Source organism: Coturnix japonica, chromosome 8 (genome assembly GCF_054131305.1).
Source record: "Coturnix japonica strain WE chromosome 8, WE-NBRP24, whole genome shotgun sequence".
In the NCBI taxonomy this organism is placed as follows: domain Eukaryota; kingdom Metazoa; phylum Chordata; class Aves; order Galliformes; family Phasianidae; genus Coturnix; species Coturnix japonica.
The window spans coordinates 21,519,275-21,545,342 of NC_140670.1; the positions used below are offsets into that span (position 1 = coordinate 21,519,275).

Consider the following 26,068-nt stretch of genomic DNA (forward strand, 5'->3'; position numbering starts at 1 on the left):
GATTTCTGTTCTCTGTCAGAGCCATCCTGAAATGGGGCTGATGACAACACCAGCAAGTCCAATTCCAACAACGCCTGTCACTCCGCTTGGAACCACCCCACCTTCTTCGGATGGTAAGAAGTGTAATGATCTCCTGGGGATGAACAATTAACAAATAGCTGGCAAAGCACTTCCTCGAGATAGCAACTAATGAGGTCTGTCTGGTGCAGATGTAACCTGGTGTTCTTTTCCTGGGGAGATCTGCCCTACTGAACACAAACAAGGCATATTATTTGGCATGATTTTGATTGCTTGAAAGATGTTCATTATAGTTTCTCTTTTGCCTTGTGTATTTCTTAGTAAGGTTGTGCTGATGTTCCTTCTGAAAACAGTGTGGTCCCTGTATCTGCATGAAGGTCAACCCAACCTGTTAGTTATTCTTCATGAGCTTTTGCTTTTGAGTATTTCTAGTGTCAGGTTCTTTGCCTGGGATTATTTGTCACTGGAGCAGATTAACAGGGAGTTGCAGTGGATTCCTGTTTGCCATTAATACGCTTGTCCCCAGCTTTGAATTAACTGGGATTTGAATCCGACTTGGGAGTTGAGATCTTCTTCCCTCTCGTTGTCTTTTGTCTCTTAGGGTTTGTAAATGACTGCTTGTGCTGAGATCTTTCTTCTAAATGAGATGTTATGTGCCCAAATAAATGGACTTTTAAATAATGGAAAATAAAACCCTTCTTGTTTGTCATGGATAGTTGCAGTCCAGTTTAGGAGAAGAAATCAAATGGCTGCCTACTTTAACAGCATAGATTTGAAGAAAGAAGTCAGTGAAAGAATCGAGTCACTTTGAATAGAGCACAATTTGGAGATGTTTCAGGGACCGAGCAGCCTGGGTTACTTAGTTATATCAGCTATTCAGGTCATCTGATATCCTAGTTAAGGATGATCCTCCTTGTGGATGAGTTCTGTCTGGTTACCATGGATATCAAAAGCTTCAGTTAACAAGCTTCCTATGTCTCATGTCTCCCCGTGCTTGTGTGCTACGCGTTTTGTGTAACATAAAATGTAGAGGGACGGGCATTTTGTGGGCTTGTGTTCAACATGTTTGTTGCAAGTGTATCCATGCCCACGCTATATTATACAAGTGAAAGAAGTGATGCTTAACCACATCTACAGCTTGCTCGTATTCTCCCTCCTTTTTGTTTTGTTTTGTTTTTAAATTTATTTACCAAAAATCAAAAGCAAAGCAAAAGCTCCATCCTACTTTCAGCAGAGGCAGTGATGTTAAGGAGCTCGAGGCTTCCTTCTGCATGCAAGGTTACTCCGTTTAAAGACTGGAGTTGATCTTAGTGTGCAGGCATTACACCGGGAAGCATTCTTTATTAATATTAGCTGTCACCTCGATGATCCCTGTGTGCAGGCATTACACCGGGAAGCATTCTTTATTAATATTAGCTGTCACCTCGATGATCCCTGTGCTGTGATTATTATTATTTTTGCTTTTGGTTGACCTCGGCTTAGTTATATTTGAGTGGCACTTCTTTAGTACTGCTGTGATTTTAAAGGTATGTCAGAATTTTCCTCATTTTCTCATGTCTTGCAACTCAGCTTTAAAACTTGCCTGTGGCTGAGAGTTAGTGAGAGACATTTTGACTTGGGGATGAAAAGATTGCTTTCTTCTTTTTCATGCATTTGAAAAAATAAAAGCTTGGTTGAATTATTTCCAAGTTTCAGCAATGTGTAGAAATTCGTCTGTGATTTTCGGGCGCTTTTAATGCTGACTGGAATGAAAAATGAGTTCATATTCTGGTTTGTAATTTCTATGGTTGTTAGCCTTTATTCTGAATTAAAGCCTTTTAAAGTTTCAGAGTATTTGGATAAAAAATGCAATGTCTGCACCGTGAACCAGAGCAGACAGTGATGTGATCTTCAGCGCGATTTCCTCTTTTCTTTAAACAAGACTTTTTCTTGAAAGTGTTAATCCATAATATGTAAATCAAGTGTGCCCGTCACCATAGTTATCTAAATGTCACTTTGCTTATTGTTGTTAAATATTCATTCATTGTGTTCATTGTAATGGCTCCAGAAGGACATGCTGGAGATATAAATACATTTTTTTTCCTGATCTTTTAGTTAATTCCTTGAGCTATTCATAACACTGGGAGTTGAAGAGTTTCCAGTATCAATGCTTGGACTTTGCCAACAAACTGGCCACGCTGGCAACATGTCAGTTGTGCTGCAGTTTCAAGACTGAGTGGACTAAAACATCTCCTGCTTGGGGATGTGCAGCCCTCAGAAGCTAAAAACCCCATTATCATTTCTTTGATGTGATTTGAACATAGAGGTTACATTGTTCTATTTGGCCTGTTGTTTCCAAGGGCTACAATTATGTATTCAAGGGGCTTGTGTAATACTGAGCTCCATGAGAACCTTTATTTACTGTACTGTAGGTCTCTCAGTGCTCAGTTCTAAGAATCCTGTGTTTTACTGTTGGTTTATCCCCTGCATTCTCCTTGCCTGCATATCCTTCAGTTCCAAGGCTAACTAACCTTATGTACATCATTCCAGGGTTACAAGGTTTAAATCTTGAATTGTAAAATGCACTGTTAAATCAAGCCCTTTTCTCATGTGGGACCTAAGTAGGTCCTGCTGAGAATATCTTGAGTTCCTTAGGTTAAAAGAATTGATGAGTGCTAAAATAGCAGGTTTATCTCTCCTGAAGTGGGTGGAACAGAACAGAGAAGGATATCACTATGAAGAGCACCCCATCCTACCCTGAGGGCAGGAGAAATTGTCTTTGGGGTAGTACCAGTCTTCAGAGTCTTTGGTGGGTGATCATGAAGCAGGATGAGGAACTCAGGTGACCCTATAGATAAGCTGATTCTGTCCTAGACTTATGAGTCTGTGACTTTGTTCTCTGCGTACTTCTGTTTTGTATTTGTGGAGACTAAGTGTGGCTTATCTGTTCTGTTCCAGTTATAAGCTCTGCAGAGCTACCTTTGGATGCTGATGTACAAACTAGCAACTTGCTGATAACCTTCTTGAAGTACAGCTCCATTGTGATGCAGGACACAAAAGGTAAATCAATTCTGTTGATGTAGCAAGCAGTGTTTCTTGGAATGGGGAGGGCATAGGAACACATCTCCAGAAATAGAAGCCAACTGCAGTCCTTTTGGATGACTGAAGGTTCCACCTCCTGAGAAAACGAAATGGTTTCTTTTTGTGAGATAACAGTTATGTAAGACTATGTGAGACTGAATACAAGCAGGAGAGAAGTCAACTATGGCAAGAATGTAGTAATAATAATAACAGTAGTTAACAGCCAAGCCTCTCCCTGTGCAGGAGTTGTCAGCATATCTGATTTCAAACCCTCCCTCGGAGAGGGAAAATCATGCACTGGATAACCATATTTTAAGGAATGTTTAGTCTGACACACAAGGTAAAGCTCGGCATTGGGAAGGAACATTGCCTTTGTCCTTTGGTACTTGCTGGTCAAACAGACAGCTCTCTAATGACAAATGTGGCTGCAGTGATCTTCACTGTACTGACAGTCATTTGCTTGATTAGATGCACTCACATACTCTGCCTCTTGTTTCTTCTAATCACTTTGGAGTGGGGCTCATTTCATGTTGCTGGAGCTGAAGCTTGGTGATGTTCAGGTACCTGAGGGTCCTCTTGTGCTCTGTGATTGTAGGTCAGGATCACAGCATGAACATAACAAGTGATCATTATGCTGTATTTCAGCCCGTTGCCAACTTTCACTGCTTTCAGTTAGACATAATAGCTGAACAAAAGCAGGGAGTCTTCTGTAGAGCTATGATACATTGATTATTGAATGCAATGAACATTTGTGACAGCAGTTATGTATTTGAAGTCTGCTTTCATGTTTCCTCTTGCTTTTGTCTTTAAACTAAACAACCTCAATCTTTGTTCAGGCATTTTTTATGGGTTGTATGCAAGAGGAGGGTGTACCAGCCCTCTAATTCTCATTTCCTTATTTCTGGGCTTCCCCTGCTGACCCAAATCTATGGAACTATTTTATGTTTTTAGGTTTAAGTGCTGCACTTACTAGTCATTGCAGTGTGTGAAATATGCATTGCTCCTCAGGAATTGCCAGATTAGATTTGTTTCAGATGGAAAGAAATCTGATAGAAGTTCAGTGCTAAACAAGCCAACTAAAGATGAGTTTGTTCTGGTATGAGACAGGACATGACGCTTCGATACCTTGGTGCTAGTATGTAGAGCATCTGAAGGTTGTGTGGTTGATAGACAGTTTCCTTGCCTCTGTGACAGATGGCAGTTTGTATCAGTAGTTCTACTGATAAGTCATTCAAAGTGTGCCTCTTGAACTGCCGCCTATTAATTCTAGTAAGGATATATTGGGTTCTGCCTAACTTTTTTTTATTGTGTAGAAGAAAGCATTTGACAACAGTATGGTAGTAAGGGGGAAAAAGGAGAACTTTATTTTCTCTCTGTCTTGAGACAGGTGGGAATAGAGAAGAGACTGGTTTGTTCCACTTCCAGGACTAGGCAGTTGTTCCAGTCCTGTCCCAGAGAGCATAATTTAATAGACAGCATTTTGCTAGATCCTCTTCTCTATTTCTCTCTTGTGCCAATCAGAGGCAGCTGCCTTGGGAGAAACAAAAGCTCTGTGCTGGTTGTTTTTTTTTTCCCCATCTGTAAAATGGGGATCGTACTGATACATCTCCCAGTAGGAAGTAGTCTGCTTTGTTCCTTTAATGAAGAGTGCTGTGAAGGTACAGAGCGTCTGTGTGAGTATCTGCCTTCATGGCTGCCCCATAACTGCTGAAAATGGCATGATCTTCACAACGTGTTGGCTGAAGGTGGAGTACTTAGTGTGGAACAGGAGCCTTTACAGCACGATCCCCAGAGAGAAGTGTTAGCAGCACCTACATAAATATACAGCAAGGTCTTACAAAGGAAAATAAGGCTTCAGTGTATCACAGTTCTTTGAAGCCCTTTTTTCTGCTTTGCTAGGGTAGAATACTTTTCACTTACACATTTCAGCTAAGGTAAAGGGACCTAGGAGAGATTTTTAGCTCTCCCATTCCAAAATTCCTCTCCTCTTATTCAGCGTAGCAAGATGAAATCAGTGTAGTTCAGTTGCTGGTTGCAGGACATGACCACGGTGGGACTCCTTTGGCTTAAAATGCTTGGTCTTTGCAGACATCATTCACTCATAGCTTGACGTAGGGCAAACCAGGTCATGTCTCTCAGCAGTGGGGTTAAAGCTCAGGGCATGAACTCTTGACATGCTTGTTCTGCTGTGCTGTACCTCTACCAAAACTTGGCTTGTTTCATAACCTACAGCAAAATTGATGTCTTTCCATCTTATCTCAGAGAGGGAAAAAGTACATCTCCACTGTGGCAGGTGTGCAGTGATTAACACCACTATATAGAATATCTGTGGAAGTAAAACTGAATATGAAAGAAGCCTCATTGATATTTACAGCAGTGATGGAGATTCAAATCAGAAACTTGGCTGCTGACAGACACTTTGTGGGGAAAACTTAATGGGATTTAGTGTCCAGGATGGAGGGTGGTGAGTGCCTAGTAAGGAGTAGCTACACTATTAGCTGTGATGGAGGAAGTAGTATTAAAACTCTTCTATTGCAAGATCTTTCTCACTCTTCAGCATTGCCAGGCTTGTGTGGCTCATGCAGGAATTGTTTTTGCTTCTTTGCAGATGAGCACCGGCTGCACAGTGGCAAGCTGTGCCTGATTATCCTGACATGCATAGCAGAGGTAGGTTTCTTGTGAGACACTTCAGCAGATGGTGTGTTTTAGGGCCCTATGTGCATGCACATCCCCTGCCTCCTGTTCACTGGGAGCTGAAGATCTACTGTGGCTGCTAGTAATGAGACCCTCAGGTACATGATGTTTTGCTGATGAACCTGATGCATCATTGTTAAAATGTGCTTAAAAATTGGATCATCTTATTTGGTTTAACCAACTCACAGGGACAAAGAGAGAAAATAGTGAACCTAAGCCTGTCTCACTTAAGCTATTGAGTGCTTTTAGATGAGTCATGTGTGAATGCCTTTCATGTATGTGTTGCTTGTGGTGAGCATGGGCAGTGCTGTATCCTATTTGCCTGAGAAGGGTTTTATGAAGCTGGGAGAGTGTTGCAGTTATAGAATGGTAGAAAAGCTGGCAGTAGGACAGGAGGACCAGCAGTCTGTCAGCAGTCCTGGTGAAGGTTCTCCAGTCTCATGGGAAACAGACAGTAATGGCCTGGCTAATGGGTTGTCCTGAATGATGATTGAGTCTGTGGAGTATTTGCATTTTGCATGCTTGCAAGATCTTTCGTTCTTAGAAAAGAATAAAAGCAGCAATGTTCACAGGCAGCATGAGAATTCTGTAGTAGTGTTTCTTCAGGGTGCAGTCATATGCATTTCTGATATTTATAAGCGATTTTGGCACTCAAGTGCCTTCTTCAGGTGGGTGCATAGATAATAAGAAATGCTGTTTCTATGTGTCAGGGGCATGCTTTGGCTTTGATATTAGAGAGTGTATTTAATACCTAACCTTGCTGTGCATTGCCTGGAGTAATAATTTGATTTGTAGCTGGGCTTGAAACAAGTTTTGCCTGAGGGGTGGGACAGCTGATCAACCTATTTGCTAGTACATGCATGCAAAGACTTCTGGCATGATGTCTCCATCAAAAAACCAATCGAAACCTTTACCCACAAAGTTACAGGGACTTTAGTGTCTTATACAGCACTTGTTAAAATCTTGATGCTGTAGCATGTACGGTCTACAGCTTTGATGAGCAAAGAAATAGAACGGAAAATAGATCTTGAGCAAAACAGTAAATAGTGCAGAGTGTGGCATAGAATTGAGATTGGGAAGGTTTCACCTTTGTGGGACTGGCTGGGAAAAAGAAGAGGTTTCACAGGTGTTTTCAGTATTATATCTACTTATTGGGAGCTCTGTGCTGGAACACGTGTGGTTTGAGAGGCAAGTGGAAATTAGTGGGCAGGTAGTTTTTTATTCAACATTCTCCTTTTTTTCCTTCTTTTCCATAGGATCAATATGCTAATGCTTTTCTCCATGATGACAACATGAATTTTCGAGTAAACCTGCACAGGATGGTGAGTTTTCATTGTGGATGCTTTGCTTTTTCTCTTTGGGGTGAGAATGTGGGATTCAAGTCCCTGTATGCTGAAAACTATGTCACGTATATCTAACCTAGATTGCTAAGGAAGTGCTGTCAGAAATGCAGCAGTTGAGGGATGTCTTTAAAATCGCTCCCAGAATGTCTCACTCCTTCAAAGGATAAAGAGCTGGTTGCGCTGTGGTGAATTCAGAGACCTATGTAGCTGGAGAAGAGCTGTGTACTATGAGATCTCTGAAGAAATCAGTGACAGAGAGGATGTTCTGCCTTAACCTTCAGCAAGCATTAGTCCTCATGTGATATATATATATGATATATACAGTTAGAGTTGCACTGAGTTCTCTGATTTGGGTTATGCTTTCTCCTGAGGGTGGAAGATTCACTTTCAAAGAGGAAAATATATTTTCCATATGTTTTTCCTGTAGGTATCTGTGGAGGAAGTGTCCTTATCTAGCTTATAAAGCTTTGTAGTTAGGGTAACTGAATGTTTCTCCTGACTTAATGCATTCTGTTTTTGTGGTGAAGGTGATTGCCACCTCATCTGACACTGGAACAGTGTTCGAAAGTGTTACTAATCCAAGACAGAAATAAGCACAGTGTGAGGGTGCTAGTCTTTCCCACTTAAAAGCAAATTTGCTGCCCAGTTAGCCTTTCTGGTTTACTACAATCAAAGCCAAAGCCATTTGATACTGTGCGTGCTATTAAGAATGCAGATCAGACTTCTGAGTCAGGAGCAAATCGATAGGTTTCCAAGGGAAAGCAATTGCTATGTGATGTTTTTTGTTCCATGATATAACAGTGACCTGTAGTTACACACTTAGAGTAACAAAAACCTTGTGGTCATCGTGCTGAAAAGCAAGCAAAATTACTTTGCTTCAGCTCCGGCCTTCAGAACTAATATATGTGAGGTAGCAGTTGGAGAAAAAGACAAAGGGAATCTGTGCTGATGGTGGTATTTGCATGAAAAATACAATGATACACAGAATGTCACTTCAGGCTTATTCTGACTTCTTTTCATCTTTGTGTGTTTGAAGCCGATGAGGCATAGGAAGAAAGCAGCAGACAAGAACTTGCCCTGTCGCCCGCTGGTGTGTGCAGTGCTTGGTGAGTACTGTTAGAGTGCCCACCTGCTTCCTGAAGAATCTTTTTGTTCTGCTGCAGAAACAGATGTGTAGATTAAGAGAAGGGGTGGATGGACTTAAAAATAAGGCAGTTAAGTGAGGAGATTTCTGGCAGTGGACGGCCCATCTCTCTACCTGGCTGCATCACAGAGAAATTAAATCCAAGATTGCTGCTCTGTAGCAAGAAATTCTGTAAACACTTGCAGTAAATTCTGCAGAAGCCCGTTGGCCCCTTTTACCTGGATATGTGACAGTAGGGAGGGCAGATGATTAATAAATTCAGTGTTTTAAGTGATTGTAATGACAGCTGGTCACAAGTACCGTCTAGATGATGAAATGAGAACAAACCTATGGAGAAGACAAATGCTTGTTGAGGAAGGTTTGCTTGCTGGGCATTTAGCCTTTCCTGAGAGGGGGAAAAATGCAATAGGGTTGTCAGTATCAAGGTTTGGCTTTACTCATGGACAACAGCTGAAAGCTTTTCACACAGTGTATGATTAAATTGTGAGACTCATTGCCACGGAGGCCAAAAGTATAAATGAATACAGAGATGGATGGAGACTGGCTTTTAAGCCTGATGAAATGGAAGCAGTCTTGGAGTCCAGCATTTTCGAAAAGCATTTTCATGTTTGTTGAAGGCACATTGGAACAAATAGGGAATGAATCTTTCTAGACTTCCCAGATATCACGTAGTTTTGCCCTGGGCTTATTTTTTGTCACTATTCAGTCATATTTCTGGGCTATTAGGACCCTTTGAGGTTACATCTCTCAGTTGTTACCAGTGGCACAGCTTAAGCATTTTATGCTGAACTGAAAGCACACACATCTTTGATAAGTATTTATTGGCTGAACTGTAGTAACTTCTCTCTTTCAATTGTGTTTTTGAATTCTTTACTCTCAGTGGGATAACCTAAAGAGACATTTTTTGTTTATTTCCTGAATGAGTCTTAAGCAGGACCATAGTCTGTGTTGAGACCAAGCTAGATGTACTTGTTTCAGAATTTGTTTTGATGATAAATAGGTATTCTCTGTAACATCCTCTCTGAAAGCAAACCTCTTTGTTGTGTGTTGTTTCTGATGAGAATAATTTTCTAAAACGTGCTTCTCAAAGGACTTTTCCTCTAGTGACAGGCCTTGAAATATGAGAGCAATTCCAAGCATCAGGATTCATGCTGTGTTCTTCATTTGACTCTTACTGGTGGAAAACACACCCAAAGTTTTCAGTATACTTTTTATTTCCAGAGGATGCCTAGTTCTCCTTAATCAAAAGAAAAAATAAACTGTGTTTCTCCTAAGCAGGACCATTGGCTGGTAGGAAGGTTGATAGAGATTAGTTTGGTTTCCTCACTGTCTACTAGAATTTAACCGTGGCTGGCTCACTACTTACTTTATCATTTTCTTTTCCATCAGATTTGATGGTGGAGTTCATTGTGACACACATGATGAAAGAATTTCCTATGGATCTCTACATGTAAGTGTCTGTAGGATGTTTCCTGGTTTCATCTGAAGTTTGAGTTTGGGTGGAATTCTAGTCATGTAACAGTCTTCTGGCTGAAATAACATTTTGTGGGTGGTGGGGAGCAAGGTGGCTTTTCATGAACTCTTCCAGAGACTTTTTCTACTTCTAAAGTGCTCCGTGCACCAGGAAAATTGAAAGCAAAATGAATTTCCACCTTTCAGGCTGCTTTCGTAATCTACTTGATCAAATACAAAAAGCTTTTCAGTCTGAAAGAAGCTTCATAATGCTCACTCATTGCAAGGATCCCTGCTTCCCAGAAGCTGAGTTTTGGTCTAGAAACTAAAAAGACAGTTTTTGGAGGGGAAAAGAAAATAAAAAATGATGATTGATGTGAAGCCTGGCAGGCAACATGGAGAGTGGAAAAGAGGTTTAAACCTGAAATAGTTTGCTAGACTGTCAGGGTAAAACACAACAGTGGGGGAAAAGGAGAAGACAGGGTATTCACTGTGTCCCACTTGGCTCTTGGAATGCTTTGTTCTGCTTTGGCCTGAAGGGCAGACATAGGGTTTAGGTGGATCGTTGGCTTTGTTCTGACTGTTCGTACAGTACTGAATTTCCCTCAGACTCGAACAGCTCTGTATTCTATGGAAGAGATACAGATAGTTGGGCTGTTCTCCCTGAAGGTGACCCCTCAGCATGTTCCATTTTGTTCAGATAACCCCAGAACTGCAGAGCCTTTGCAAGGGTTATACAGTTCAGTTACACGTTTGTGAGAAATGCATTTGTGACGACAATAACAGAATTGATTGTAGATAGGTACTGCATTGAGATTTCACAGAGATGTGAAATGTTTGGGCTGAAAGGTAAGGTCACATCTAGAAACCCTTTGAGAGTGGATATAATGAGCTGTAGCAACCATCAGTAGACAGCAGTGCCCATTCCTTTTGGCATGTTTGTGCAGTCCTTACACTACGTTTCTGTCTGAAACCATCCTATACCAGACACTGTTATTGCAGAGAAAGTGGGTGTTCTGAATGCACAAATAGTGTCATACTTGTCTGCATTGCACTTTAAAGGTGAATATGAAGCTGCTCAATGGGGAACATCTATTAATATTTAAAAGATAAATCTAGGTTCCTTTGACTAAAGGTGTTATTTTATCTGTCACATATGTTATCAATTCTTAGTGTAAAGCTGAATAAACAAGGACACTCTACCAGAATGGATGCAACTAAAGTAGTGTGGTTTGTGAGTCCTTAGAGCTTTAGCTGGTGCTCTGGCCCCTTAGACAGGGGTACTGGGGCTCCTCATCCCTTTTTTTCCATGTCTTGTTTTCACCCAGGAATCTATAAGCCGCTGTGTACAGCCAGTAGGTATCAGTGCTGAAATATGTCTGCAGAGTATTTTGCAGTAACATTGTTGTAATTGCAGGTAAATGTTTCAGCATTTGCCCAGTTCCTGCTGGTCATTGCCTTAAGTAGCTCTTCTGAAGAGGCCAGTTCTGGTCTTAAAGCCAGGCAGATGCATAAGTGGAAAAACAGTAATGTTAGAAGTAGCTGTCTCTGTAGAGCTGTTTCTGTTCAAGATAATTGTGCTATCATAGTGTTTTTGCTTTCTTTTCTTGGTTGAATTTGTGGGAATCCAATTTCTAATACAGCATTTAATGTGATGCTCAGCTATCGTGAATGATTTTACCTTTATTCCTCTGAAGTTAGGAGTTTCAGTCCTGAACCCATCATCATATTTTTGGGATCATCTAAGAGTCTGGAAATGTGAACATACACCATTTGTATATTATGAAGGCTTTTTAAAGCTTTATTTTGAACTCTTCACCTCATCTTGAACAACTACCACGCAAAAACTTTTAATTTGATTTCTCTGTTTGTCTGATGTTTAGTGTCTCTGCAGTGTCTTTTCAGAGAGATGTTCATATTAATGAGATGTTTTTAGAGAGATAAGAATTGAAGGGAAAAAAGAGGAAATTTTCTCATTTGAACTCCCTTTTTTTTCTAAATGTCAGTAGCTAAAGTAGGTTGGTCTGACAGACTGAGATTTGAATACAGTTTTTATCTTGTCCTTAATGGTGGCAAGTGCTAGCAATTTTACTCACTGTATTGTGTTTCTCATTCTCATTTGGTCTTTGAGTATGATTGTGTACCTAAGAGCTTATGTAAACACTCTATTCTATAGAGGCCTGTAGGATTTGAAGACTTCATGAGTACTTAGCTCTATGTTGAGAGATTTTAGACCTTGTAAGTGTGTTGCTTGCTCATTCTTAAGTTCATACTTAAGCTTGAAGTAATTTTTTTTTAATGCAATTGAACCTCATGCATCATTCAGTCAAACTGAGAGTCCTGCAGTTTTAGTTTCACTATGTAAGTTCCATTAGCCTTGTCAGCTGGGCCAAAGAAACCAAAAAAGTTCCTTCATGACTGGATTTTCCTAAATCTGGTAGCAGTATCTCATACATAGGAAGCCTTGGAAGTCAGGAAACTCCTTTTGCAGAGCTTGTGAGGTCCTCAGGTAAGATCAATGAAGAGTGGAAAGTATTATTTAAATACAAACAGCAATCTTGTATCTTTAGTCAGCCTAATCACGTTGAGCTTGAACTGGTGTACAGAAATACAATGCAGTTAATCCTTTGCCCTCTTTTTTTTGCAGACGGTGTATTCAGATTGTGCACAAACTGCTGTGTTACCAGAAGAAATGCAGAGTGAGGCTTCATTACACCTGGAGGGAACTCTGGTCAGGTACTTTGCACCTACATCTGCAAATACAGTCAAATATAAAAAGCCTGTCTTTTTGGTGGCCATGGCTACTTATTCTGTAAGGTTAGGCAGCGAGCATCAATTCTGTTAAATCATCTTTATTTTACTGCTTAGTTGCTACATGCAAATTACCTCTTCTAGAAAGCCAGGTCATTATCATAATGGTAGCTAATTTACTTTCTTGTCTGGCCATGATCACCATGGTATCAGAATGTCTTTATTCTTCATTATTTGAGTCCCTCTTCACCTGATTGGAGAAATGAAGTAATGTTTTATGCAGTAGAGTGTTTCCATCAGTTCTTTGAGAGTAGAAAGGAGGCAGGCTCTTAGCTAAAATGGTGGTGGACACTACTTCTCTTTTCCTCTGTAGGAAGTGGGTGTACATAGAATTGTGTGTATGACTTCTGCTCATGAGAGCAACATGGAAATATCAGTAGGAAGGAAGATAGGTGTTCAACTGTAACCTTTGCATCGATGACGGTGTGGTTTGTGCCACTGGTGTCCCTTAAGAGAGTCCTATGAGATTTGTTTCTTTTCTTATAATTTGGTCAATGTTGTGCTGTAAGACTGTTTCATGATGCAGTCGTTGTGTGGGAGGTCTGTGACAGCGGCAGGATGGATCATTAGATGTAACAGACTCTTTAGTGATTGTGCTATGTGTTCCTCTTCTAACCGTGTGAGCACTGAAGTAGCTCAGCTAGGGAAGTACAGTTAATCCCCAAGCTGTTGTGGCTTAAACAAGATGTTTGTGAACATAGAAGGGAACGTGGTTCTAATTGTGTTTTCCTGGAGCTGTGCTTGAGATTTAGGATCAGCGAATTGCTGGTGTACTGCAGCTCCTATCAGAAATATGAGAGGGGCTGACTTTTGAAAGGGTGGTGATGAGTGGCTTCTGAAGCTGTTCTTAATTAGCACTAAGTACTTCCCTTCGGTACACAGCTGAGTGTAGGTACAGAGAAATAAACCAACAATCTGAGTCGCATTCAGTTATTTATTTTCTGCCTTACGTGACACGTGGCCCATTCAGGCTTCCTGAATTATTCGTGTAGAAGGTGAAGCAGGTGCCACTAGTTTAGGGATTAGTGATGTTTTTTCTGTAGCTTTCTTCAGAACAGAGCCCCTAGAGGCATGGCTGCAGCATAGTACTGGTTTAGGGGAAGAGCGTGTACAATGTTAGATGTATGTTGTGAATAGAAATTACATCTAACAGTGTGTATAGCATCTTCCGAATGGTTACCAGCAAGCTGGATCCATTCCTATTTGGCCAGGGTGAGCTAGCTCTTTCATACGCACTAGCATTATAGGTGCCTCAAAATAAGGTTTTCTCCTTGAAGATACTGTTCCAGAGTTCAGAGAGTACACCCTTTGGCATCTTTCAATCCTTGAATTTCCCTATTCTAGGGAGAAAAAGAAATCCTTGCAAAACACTAAGATTTGGTATACAGAGATGTTCTTGTTAACGGTCTCTAATTAGCGGTAGATGTTTGCATAGTGCTTGGGAAATGTGAAGTGCCTCGGAAATGTTTGGCACTGCACATGCTTAGAAAGCAAAGTAGTCATATAAAAAGCTCTGGTTGATCAAGTTTCTGTGAAAGACTGAGAATATCTGCACAGCTGATGTAGCTGAAGAGCTCCACGCTTAGTATAGATTTCTTTGTATGTATGGGAAATTGGTAATCACAGCCTGAACCTCTGATTAATCAGCTGAGGCAAGTGTTGGGTCAGCTGTGGGAGCACAGGTGAGAGTAATGTAGCTGTGCTCCCAGAAGGGTTGGAGCTCGACTCCACCTCCTCTAGACCTTATTTAAGGGCTGACCACCACTAAGGCAGCATCTCTTGGAGGTTGCTCCTTGGTGGAGTTTGCCTCAGCATTTCCCAGCAGACTGAAGGCATCCATATCAATGAGTTTTTCCCTATAAATAACCTTATGAATATCTATTACCATCTTTGTATTATTCCACCTTACATGTGTGTTTTGGGAGATCCTTTCACACAGGAGTCACAGTAAGTGTTTCGTGTTCTTTTCCTATAAGGTGTTGAAGCAAAATGAGATTCTTCAGCAGCTGCTGGGTGGTTCATACGGGCTCAAAAGGTCTTGTGTTGACTGGTGTGTGCCCCTGTAAAAGTGCACATCCTGGCTGCTCTGGGTGTGTGTTTCTAGAGTGCTGTATGAGGCTGACTAGATGCTAATTGCCTGCTCTGTCTTGAGGTATATTTCATTATTAACTCTTATCCCTACTGAGATCCATCAAGGCTGCTCATTGATTCCCCGGGACATTGCTGCCTTTGATGTGGAAGAATGGTTATTTTTCTAGTCTTGATCAATCTGTCAGACAATTCCAAAACAGAGCAGGGAGACTTATGCATTCATTTCTATGCTGTAACATATAAGCATATTCACCTTGAGGCTTTTGCTTTGGACTGATGGATTCATTGTCACTGCTGGATGAACAGCTGAAAGGGAACATCTATGCACTCCCTGTTAGGTCTGAGATCTCAGGTACTTTATCAGACATGTTTTACAGGCCTTCAAGCCCACACTTGTCTTCTTGAATGGCAAGTTACGTGACAGGTGGAGCATAGCCCTTGTTGTGCAGTGTGAGTGATTGCAATGGAAGTCCCCTGCATAGCTGAGTGGAACAGAGGAGGAGAAGGGAATGGGTGTAAGAAAGCCTTGAAAAGAAGGCAAAGAATTGTACCTGGCATGTGAGGAGAGTTGTTTCACGCAGAAAACTGAGTGGGAGAAAAAGACAAAGGGAATACTGTGGGATGAGGTGGTAGTCTGGAGTGTGGAGGAACTGAGGGTTTGTAGGTGGAAGCAGTAGAAATGTATAGAGCCTCCTGCTCAACTCCTGGTTCTAATGTTAGCTATTCTTTGATTAAGGAAAGCCACTAATGCGTCATGTGCTAGATGGAGCATCTACGAAAGAAGGGCGCCTGTCTTCAGCATGGAAGGCCGTCAGAACTTAGGGAAAGTTTCTGCCTTTTCTTTTTTGATTTAAGTTGCAAAGATTGCAGAGAAAAGCAGTGGAGCCACATGCTTGGTGTCACTCAAGGCACGTACCCAACTGCTTGTGCAGTCTGCAATACTCCTGATCTTAGCTCCTACTTAACACTTCAGCAGTTGATTATTTTCAGTTCAGTTGTCTGTGGTTGGTACGTGGCTCTTCCTTCTGAGCTTCAGATTTGTCTTCTGTGGCTGTATGCTCTTTCTGGTGACTAGCCAGAAACCATACATGGATACGGTTGTGTTTCCCTGTTCCCATGTGGACATGAGGTGCAATTTGTAGGGCTGTTATGCCAAGTAGCTGATACTTAAAGAACAACTAATTTATTGTATGTCAAATGTAAGGTACTTATTAGTGCTTACAAGGAAACTTTGCTTGTTAACAACCACTTCCCTATTTCAGAAATACCATACTATGTCCGGTGTTTCTCTTGAGCTCTGCTTAAGTCATGTGAGAAAGAGTTTGATTTTGCTGGTTACAGAGTTGAGGTTGAGTTTTAGTTGTTGAACTCTTTTCTAGCCAGCACGTACAGCACTTGGGTGATGGAAGGTGCTATATATGTTTTTGTTGTCAAGCACGTATAAGCTATTCCCAAAGAATTTTCATGAGTCATTTAAGCTTTTTATATAGAAATACTTCATTTCTTCTACTTCTCCCACCTCAAAATTAGTAATGCTTGAACAATTTGCTCTGAGCTTAGAGGGTACAGGTAACTTCTTTGCAGTTGCTATGGTTTGCTTTAAGTAAAAAATTATGTTTAAAGAAACTGAAAACCAGTTCTAATATAGGCTTAAAATGGCAAGAATATATCACGTGAAAATGTATATGATAGTGAATAATGCTGAAATAGCTGGTTATTAGGGCAATTGAATACAAAGTTGGATTAAAAATGAGCTCTGACATAATAGAAAGCACTGAAATTCAGTTCCCAAATTATTGTAATGTACGGGCTATAGTTGCTCATCTTATAGATTGGTTATTTTTGGCAGATGCTGTTAAAATGAAGATGCTTTAAATGCCATCATCAAGAAGTTGGTATTTATCCACTTTTGCTTTGGCATTATTGAAGTAAAGCTTTGCAGTGCTACTGAACAAGATATGCTTTTATTCTTTGTGTGGACTGCTTGGAACTTTTTGTCAGTTCTTCTGTTTAAAAGGTGGAGATGATGAACACTGACCATGGGAGTGTTCAAGAAACATCTGGATGTTGTGTTGATGAATATGATTTAGCTGGGAAGTATTGGTAATGGTTGGACTAGATGATCTTCTAGGTCTTTTCCAACCTTGATAATTCTGTAATTCTGATATTTTCAAGTTTTTAGGGGTGAATACTAAACAAGAAGGCCTATTTGTTAAATGGTTCTATGTGAACTGTACTGTTTTGGAAAGAAAAATCATGATGTGAGACTTGACCTTTCAAATACCTTCCAGCAAAAATGCTTTCTGACTTAACTCCACTGCTTGTAAACTCTGAAGGGAGCTATAGAACAAATGTTAGAGTTTTATCATCCTTAGTATGTTAACATATGCTACCTGGTGCGTGCTGTACCAAGTCATTTCTCCATGCCTTTTGGCTGTGGGAAGCCAGTGCAACCTTTTGAAGCTGCATCTCCTCCATGTGACGGAGCTCCAGGCACATACGCTTTGCTGGAGATTTGGGATCCTCAACTCATTCAGGAGGATAAGATGATTCTGAGTTCTTAAGGAGAGTACCACCCCATGGAGTGATGCTCAAAGTGGGAAGAGTGGGCTCCTTCTCATGTAGGTCCCAGAGATGGAACTGCTGAAAATAGCAGTAGTTCAGTGGGAGCACCAGAAATAAAGAGGATCCAGGTGGGTTAAAGGAGAACTGCTGAGCAGCTGCAACAGGAATGAGAGTTCTGAGTTGATCGGGTGGATGAGAGGAGTGGTAGGTCTGGGAGACAGGGGAATTTGAGGTGATTGCCTGTGAGAAGGGCTGGGAGGCCCTGAGCATGGGAAGCCAGAGAGAATGGGTAGAACTTGGGTCAGAGTGGGAAGCTGATGTAGTAGGAGTAATGAAAGGTCTCTGTTGTTTCCTCAGGAGAACTGGGGAGGCTGGGAGGTGTTTCTGGATGGAAACTTCAGATGAGAAATCACCTAATCTGATGATCTAAAGAGAGAACTATTCATCATTTTTAACTTTAAATTTTCCTATTCTCTTATTTGGATATCTTCCTGGGACCTTGCTTTGATGTGGGAAACTTGAGGAATGAAAGCTACTGTCTAGATAAGGCTTGTATCCTGGGCAGCATTTTTTCCAGTGCTTCTTAACTTGCATGCTTAAAAGAAGAGAGGACGTTTTCTTACCAACATAGGAGAAATAGGCAAAGACAGAAGTCAAAAAATGATTTTTTGCCAAGCAGGACACGGACAGGATTTTGTAGCTCTTATGCTAACATCGCAAGGGCTGAGATTCTTTGCTATGGAACTGCAAAACCAGCATCTACTGGGTGCTGCTGCGTGGTGCACATGGCAGCAGTTTTATGCACCTGTGCTGACTAATGTGTGGTTTGTACAAATGAGCTTGTGCAGTTACAGAAGTTGAATGATATTTCCCTCTCATGCTATTAATTGATCTTACTAGTATTTTTGTGACTGGGAGTGTTACTGAGTGATGTCCTTTAGTATTCTGATGGACGGATTAAGTGGAGGTTTTTGGGTTTAGCATGTGTTTCCAAACAACTCGGTATATCAGTAATAGAACTGTGACTAACAAACGTAATTGCTTGTATACAATGTCCTGTATACATACATACTACCAGCGATGCAGTATGACAGGTTCACAAGCATTTGTGCTTGTTGATTGTAGGAAGGTTTCTGAAGAGATGACACAATAACGCAGGAGCAATGGAAGAATGGAGTTGCTCAGACAACCTAAGGGCAGTAAATGTTATGCCCTGTGGATTAGATAGCAGTTGCCCTTTCTCACGTTTGGTGCTCAGGATGGGAATTCTTCACCAAGCACCTTTTAGTCATACCTGGCAGATCTAATCAGGATGTGTTGTCCTGTGCTGTAAAATACTCCTCTTCTTTTTAATTATTTTTATTGTTTACACATTGCTAACACTGAGGAATTTGTTTGCGAATCCCTGAGAGCCTGCAGGTCATGGTGACCTAGTGAGAGAGAGGACAATTTCCCATGGGATTTTCATACTATTGATGATAGAACAGCCAGAACTGTTTGCAGCTGTTTCTTGTTCTGCACTGATGGGTTGCAGTGCCCAGAACATGCTATTCTGAGCCTATTTACCCTTCTAACTTTTGGTTTTCAAGAAGCAGTACTCCTGAGCCCCTTATCTTGCTGTCTTTCCATGCCCTTACCCGTGCTCTTTTTCCTCATGCCTATCCTTTTGAAATTGGCTCTGGTTTTAGGTCCTGTGGGAATGTGTACAATCTTAACTCTCAAGATGATGTTTAATTAAAGGTGAACCTACATTGTTGGACAGGATAGAGTTAAGCTCAGGACTTCCCTTTCCTCTAAAGAGGAATGAGAGTTGTGAGTGTATGCTTGCTTTTTGATTATTTCCTATTTAAACAAACAGAAAAAAAATCTACCTTTTTAAGAAGGCATGTTGCTCACCTGAGTAACAGGAGGTGAATGTGAAGCTTGAAAACTCATTTTCACTGCTACTGCTTGCTGGGATGCTATCAAACAGAATTTATCTGGCATCAGCAATCAGCATTCCCATTAAGCTTGCATTTTTTACACCATTGGCTGCAGTTAGGTGGGAATGGTGAGTACCAGGGATAAGAACTGTATAAAGAAAGTAAAGGATTGGAAATGAATTGGCCTGCTCACCTGATCCTGGGAGCCGTGGGTTATGCCAGCATGTGCTCCAGCCCTCTGGCATGCTGCTGTTACTCATCAAGGCTGCTCTCTTGCTATACCTTGACAGTTAGAGGAAGAAGAGGAACAGCTGTAGAGGTGCAGGTGATACAGGGATGGGGACATGCCAGTAGCACACTGCTGGCTGCCATAGAGCTTTGGCGGTTGGCTGCATGAATTTGGCAGTGCCTGTGGTGGCTGCAGGGAGAGGAGCCATCCAGCCAGGCAAATTGTTTCAACCCAGAAATGAGGTTGCTTCCTCGTTATCAGAGCAAAGGAGAGGAGCTGAAGCATGTTACATAGCAGTGCTGACAGAGCTTGTATCTCTTCCCATGCTCTCCTGGGAGGGGACTGCAGCATCAGGGCAACGATCTTGTTCCCAGTGCTTTGCCTGATTGACAGGGAGCTGCGAGTGCTGTCCCTGAGTAATTGGTTAACTTGTCCAGGGATGCTGGGGTAGTTTGTGCCTGGGGGGAATTCTGCTGCATTAGTTTGTAATAACGATGTAGCTGTTTCTTGGACACATTTCGTCTTCCTACTGCTCTATTTGGAAACTACCTCTAGTTCTTTTCTGTCAAACCCTATCTGTAGATATTCATCTCCTGCTGAGTTTGTTTTGATCACTGTTTGCTGAGTGTTTGCTCATGCTGAACGTGGCCAGATCTGCTCCCTCTTAGTGCTCGGGTCATCTCTGCATTTCAAATTTGAGCCTTTTGCTTCTGAATTTCTCATCAGATATAGCATTTATTACAGGTGATTGCTCTGTTCCAGGGTCTCTTTTGTTCCTTGTAACAGCACAGTGGAAAAAATCAGTACATGTGATTATCCAGGCTTAGCTCTTAATGATTTCCAGTCTAGAATAGGACACTGGACTCATCCATGGTTATGGTACTGGCATGTTGTGTGAGTCTTTTTCCACACTGTGTGCTGTAGTTTCCCTAAGATGTGAAGGGAGTCGTGCTGACTTTGGGAATCTGGAAGAATATATTGAGAAAGCGTTGGTTGGCTTCCTGCTCTTCAGCAGGTGTTTGGTGTTGGCTGCCGTTTGGGCCAGAACACTGTGCTCAGGTGGGCCTTTGCTCTGCCCTGGTGCATCTGGGGCTCGTGGTCAAGCCGCTTAGATGTAAAGGGACAGATAGATCTGTAGCAGGGAACTTCTTGCCTGTTGTCATTATCAGCTCCCCTGCAGCGCTGTGAGGATGTGGATCACTATAAGGGGAATGTGAGTGGAAATGCTAAAAGCAAGACACTGGGTATACTGCTGGTATGATGGTAAGTTTCAGAGGGAATGGGAAAATCACTGCTCTTCTACTGTGCACTAAGATTTTGAAGGTGGGAAATCAGAGGATATTAGTGGAGTTACAGGATACCTACTAATTGATGTTACACTGCATCTTCTGGGGAGCTCTCACATCTTCTTTTTCTTCCTTTGTTCCTTTGTTGAGGGCCATTATATGCACCATTAGAAGATTTTTGACCTGGGAGCACAGCAGATGCAGCGACAGAGGCTTCCATACTGTGCTCAACCCACCTAAGATCTCATTGATGTGTTTCTCAGGGCTATTCTCTTCTGCTCTGTTGTGCAATAGCACATCAGAGCCTTCTGCTGCTTGTGGCAGAATCTGTGCTACATAGCGACTTTCTCAGAGGATGGTGCTACTCTTTCCCCTTTTATGTTCTTATCCTGTCCCTGTTCTCCTGTTGCATTACACATGATCCAAATGCTGAACAATGAGACTCTGAAGAGAACAAAAACTGTGTGAATCCCAGTTATGCCAAAGCTGAATTTGTTTCTGTTTGAAACTAGGCTTACAGGGGAAAAAAGGTAAGTCAGTTGTGGGAGGAGGAATAGGGGAAGGAGAGAGTGATGTGCATCTGTCCAGAACTAGAATTGCAAAGTGAAGCCATTTGCCTGCCTCGTCCTTACAGAGGGTTGGCTTGAGAAGGGCAGCAAATGTCTGAGCAGGAGCACTCACTCCCCAGCAGTCAGACTGGCCACAAGAGCTGATAAGGAAAAATGTCAGTACTCAAACACAGCTGCATGGCAGAGGAGCTGAGAACCTTTTGCACCGCAGTCGTTTCAGTTTAAAAAGCTCGGAGGGTATCTGTAAAAGCTGGTGATCTCATTTTTCATCCTTTGGCTATAATAATCCTTAGGAGGAAAAGTTGCTTAAAACACAATGTGGATGAGTTACACCACTATGATGTTCAGCCAATCGTATGGCTTCATGCCCAATTTAAGTGTCCACTCCGTGTGCTTAGCTATTTCCTTTTGAGGCTGTGTATGTAGGCGCTGAAGGTTCTGTTCTGGGTTTGCTGATCTGGGAAGCATAGCCAGTGTCCTCAGGAAAGGTCACAAATTTGCATGCAAATACTGGCTGCTGCTAAGTTAGTCTAGTTACAGTTTTGTTGCTGAAGAAGTTCTGGTGACACTGTTACAATGTAAAGTTATGGATTTTGAGAATGAGTGTATTGTATTCTGGTATGGGATGCCAAAGGCAGGTTTGTTTAGATAAACCTACTTGAGAGCATTGCCAAAAAATAAAGCAAGTCTGTTTTCCAGTTCATTTTGAAATAGATCTCTTGCTCAAATCCATCACTGTTTAAATCCTAGAACACAAATATGGGTAATGTGGCTGAGCTGAAGCAAGGGCTGCAGGTCTGTCTGTCTGCACAGCTGAGAAACTGAACTGCTGCTCCACTGGGAACAAACATGGGTAATTTCCTGGCTGGCGTGAGAGGGCAGCCTGCAGGCTGGACACGCAGCTTATTGTGGTGGGGGAGAAGTGACACATCTGGTTTGGCTTCAGCTCACTCAGGAGTGGCAGTGCCAGTGCCCTGCTGGAGCTGAGGGATGGAGGGACGTTTGGCCAGTTGGACCTTTGCCCTAGGGGTTCATTTGGTGTGTTTAATTGTCTCTGAAGGGCACTGGGCATCTGTAGCAGGATCTGAGATTGTTAATCCTGAAAACTCCAGGGTGCAGCTGTCCTCGTTTTTCAGTGCAGGGTCTGCCTTAACAAGCACATTACAGGGACTACAGAGGTAGCTGTGGATTTAAGGACTCCTGTTCACAGCGTTCTTGTTCCTTTCTTTGAGCAGCTTGAACAGAGAGAGACTGGTGCAGAATGTGCAGACACAGAAGGCTGGTTGTTCTTTGAGCACTGGGGTTGTTAAGAGCTCTACAACTTTTCTAGGTATGTAAGGGTCCCAAACTATTGGGTATTTACCTGTGCAGTGCCCACAGTGGCTGTAGACCTAGAGGATCTGACCAGTGCTCAGCCCAGCATTGATTCTTCTCCACATACAGTGTCCCTCTCCTTAGGGAAGGAACAGTGTGGTTGAGCTGTGAGTGGGCTACGATGCAGTGCAATTCAGGTGCAAGGACTGATTTCAAGCAGCAGCGAAGTCTTGTCATCTTTCAAACTGAAACAGGAAAAGTAAACGTGAACAAAGTTATTACAGCAGATGCTTGTGCTGCCACTCAGTGCATAGTGCTCCAGACAATGATGGTTATGCTTTCTTTTAGAGGTAGTGTCTCCACACCACGGGCAGCTTTCATGTTCACTATGTTCAGTGGTTTCCCTTCCTGCTGTGTGGCCACCTGCTGCCAGAGGCCATTCAGCACTATTCTGGAGAAAGCACAAGAGACACAGCGCAAAAATCCGAGGCTTTGTGCTGCTTGTTGTGGAAAATCCAGGGCTGTGCTACTCTGCTTCCAGGCACCCCAGCTGCAAGTAGTTGAATAGCCACACAGGGCCAGGAGAGGTGGTTGCATAGAGTCCTGTGTCTGGGAAAGAGGTAAAATTGTGCCTGTGGGTACTAAAGAGAGAAATGGCCTGTAAGGTTCAGTGCTGGAGAGGCAGGGCAGCTGTCTGCAGCCCAAAGCACCGACTGCAGGAGGCCGCACTTTTTTGCTGTGGAGGCTTTGGTTACCTTGGAAACCTGTTTTTAGCTGGATCTCCGCTCCAGCAGAGAGCCCGTCTGTACCTGCTTCGTCTTTGTTTTCAAATGGTTGCTTTGCAGCACAGTACCTGACAGGAGCAGCTCTGGGTTGCTGCAGGGTTCAGGCTCTGCCTTTGGTCCTGGGCATGTGAGCCCAGTGATGGAGTGATGACTGCATTGTGAGCTTTGTGCTGGGGCTCAGAAGTTAGCAGTGTTCTTGTTCCCCGGACTTCACCTACTCCTATTCCATAGCCTTTACCTTTGGGCTGAGTTGAGGTCACCACACTCTTATCTGCAGCAAGATTCTCCCAGACTATGGTTGGTTTTCTTGCAGGCTAGTCAGTAGTTTGTAGTAGTTGGGTAAACAATGATAGTATAATCACTACCACCTTCAAATATATACTGCCTAGAAATTTGATGTCATGTTTAAATATTATAAATCTGTGGTCAGTTTCTTTTGCCTGCTCAAATGGTGTGTCTCAAACCTGCTCCTTGCTGTGTCTCGCTGGCACAGGTCAGTTTTCTCTTTCAGCATCCCAGATTTGCAGATTGTGCTTTCTATCACTTGTATCTTTCTTGAGTCTCACAAACCGTAATGAATTTTGTGAGTCCTATTAATTCTGGTCGGTTGATGGCTGGAAATAGACTCCAGGTATATATCCCAAGCTCCTCCTGGGGCTGCTGAACTTTTGTCTCCTGTTTTGTTGTTCTTTCCTGGCTGCTTCAAGCTGTGAGCAGCAGAATGTTTTGTAAAAGTGCTGCCACAAACTGGAAAAGGTAAAGGTTAACAAAATGATCTTTTAACTGTAAGGAATCAGTAGATGCTGCCCCAGTTAGTAGGTAATCAAGAACATTTGGAGAACTCTTTGTAGCGTTCCGGCTTGACTTTGCAGGTCACCTAATTCAGGTGCTTTAGATCTTGAAACCTGTTGAGTGCAGTGAGTACATTACGAGTCATCTTTCAGTCCTGAGCAGATATGATGCAGAAGAGAGCAGCTTTTCTCTTTAAAATTGTAAGGAGCGGGAAGCAGCAGGATGAAGGAATTTCCATTTCACTCCAGTGTACAGACCACGGTTGCTTATTGTAAAGTCTGTGTGATTAAAGCTCTTTTAGCCAACCTTTTTGTTAATCCCCGCTATCGCTAACTGATATTGGGTGGTTACAGCAGGAGCCTTTGTTTTCCTTCTCAAGACAAGTGTGAACCAGATCTGTAGCCTTCCCGGCACAGCCCTAGATAGCTGACACAATAAAGTACTGTATCTGTCCTTGTACTGCTGCGGCAGCTACAGAAAAGCGATGCTGTGGGTTCTTTTTGCTATTTCTTTGTCATTTTAAAATCACGTGTATCAACGGGAGTGACAGTTTGGGGCTGACTGCGTACATCACTGTCACGGTTTGAACTAAAAATCCACCTACGTCCGTGACAGGGGGCCGTAGGCCCCGGAGGGGCCCTAGGCCGAAAGGAAAAAAATTAATTAGGAAAAGAAAACAGCGGCAACGATCTAAGGAGGCACACTTATTTACTAAATACTATATCGAAATACAGGATAACACAATATAATACAATATAATTGAAATTGAGCTAACGAATCAAGCAAAATAGGAGAGAGAATGAGTCCCGTAACCGAGAGGCCTACTGTGAATCTAGGCGAACGGCTGAAGGCTCCCACACACTCCCCTGAACGCCAGAACTCGAAAGACGTCAGTCTGTTCTGCGACAGAGTTAATATAGAGTCCAGGTCCCGTGACCTATCGTGTTGTTCCCTGGGAGATGTAGTCTTCTTCTGTAAGTTGCAGATTCAGTAAAATTATTCATGCTTAATATGATGTTATGATGTGGAATACTGATAGCAAAAATTACAAAATTATTAAACCATGACATTCCACCCCTTATTCTACATCATTACATTATGTTTATACATACATACACACTCATATGTATAATTGTGAATAATCAGCAACCTTATTTTTTCTCAACAATTTATATTTATTCCATACAAATCCCTAAGTTGAGAACAAAACTCTATAACCTAACCTACTATTTATTAATTTTGAGAAAATGGCAAAACTGCCAGAAAAAGGAAAACATGTCAGCGGTAGAGGGGAAAGGCAGTGCTAGTAGGGCGTCCCCCACATCAAGGTGCACTCATCCTTTCCCAGCCACCACAGCAGATTTCCTTTTGACTTATACTTCTTTCCATGTGTGCTCTACACATGCATGGCCAGTGCAGGATATAGAGTCCAGATGGAAAACTTGCTTACAGAATGCCTAATTAAGGTATATAGAGAAAAAGTGTTTCCTTAACATTAATCCACTCTATCTTAAGTCCTATACCTAATTGAACTATTCTGTACCTAATTGAAATATTTTCTGAGACTCTACCTATATATCTACAGGAAAATCATTGGCTGCACTCCCCCAACATCAAATTCCCTTGTGGTACACATTGGACATTCCCATTTTTGTCCATCACCCACCACGTGCACCCAGGTCCCTGGGCAAAGACAGTACCCCGGAGAGGTTTGCCCTTTCCAGATGCTGGAAGGACCCAAACCGTCTTTCCCAACACGCTCTTTATGTGTATTACAGGAACCTTATCTCCCTCCACGGTACGTAGGGAGCTGGATTGGTTAGGACCATTACGATTACTAGATCCTCGAGTGTTGACCAACCAGGTGGCTTCTGCTAAATGGTTCTCCCAATTTTTATATGTTCCGCCACCCATTGCTTTTAACATAGTTTTCAACAACCCATTGAATCGTTCAATCTTACCAGAAGCTGGTGCATGATAGGGAATATGGTAA

General features: G+C 42.2%; 1 protein-coding gene across 4 annotated transcripts in view; it reads left to right on the plus strand.

Annotated features, from left to right (window-relative positions):
* The window catches only part of ARMH3 (armadillo like helical domain containing 3), a 110,202-nt gene that overhangs the window by 19,640 nt on the left and 64,494 nt on the right, over window positions 1–26,068 (plus strand). For all 4 annotated transcript variants that reach the window (XR_004307748.2, XM_015866959.3, XM_015866958.2 and 1 more), the window contains 7 exons: window positions 20–113; window positions 2,956–3,057; window positions 5,687–5,745; window positions 7,029–7,094; window positions 8,152–8,221; window positions 9,649–9,709; window positions 12,359–12,447. Coding sequence is in view for 3 of the 4 variants with exons in the window: in XM_015866959.3 (XP_015722445.1) it covers window positions 20–113; window positions 2,956–3,057; window positions 5,687–5,745; window positions 7,029–7,094; window positions 8,152–8,221; window positions 9,649–9,709; window positions 12,359–12,447 (541 nt within the window). In the remaining variant the exon portion in view is untranslated. The remainder of the gene's footprint in view (window positions 1–19; window positions 114–2,955; window positions 3,058–5,686; window positions 5,746–7,028; window positions 7,095–8,151; window positions 8,222–9,648; window positions 9,710–12,358; window positions 12,448–26,068) is intronic.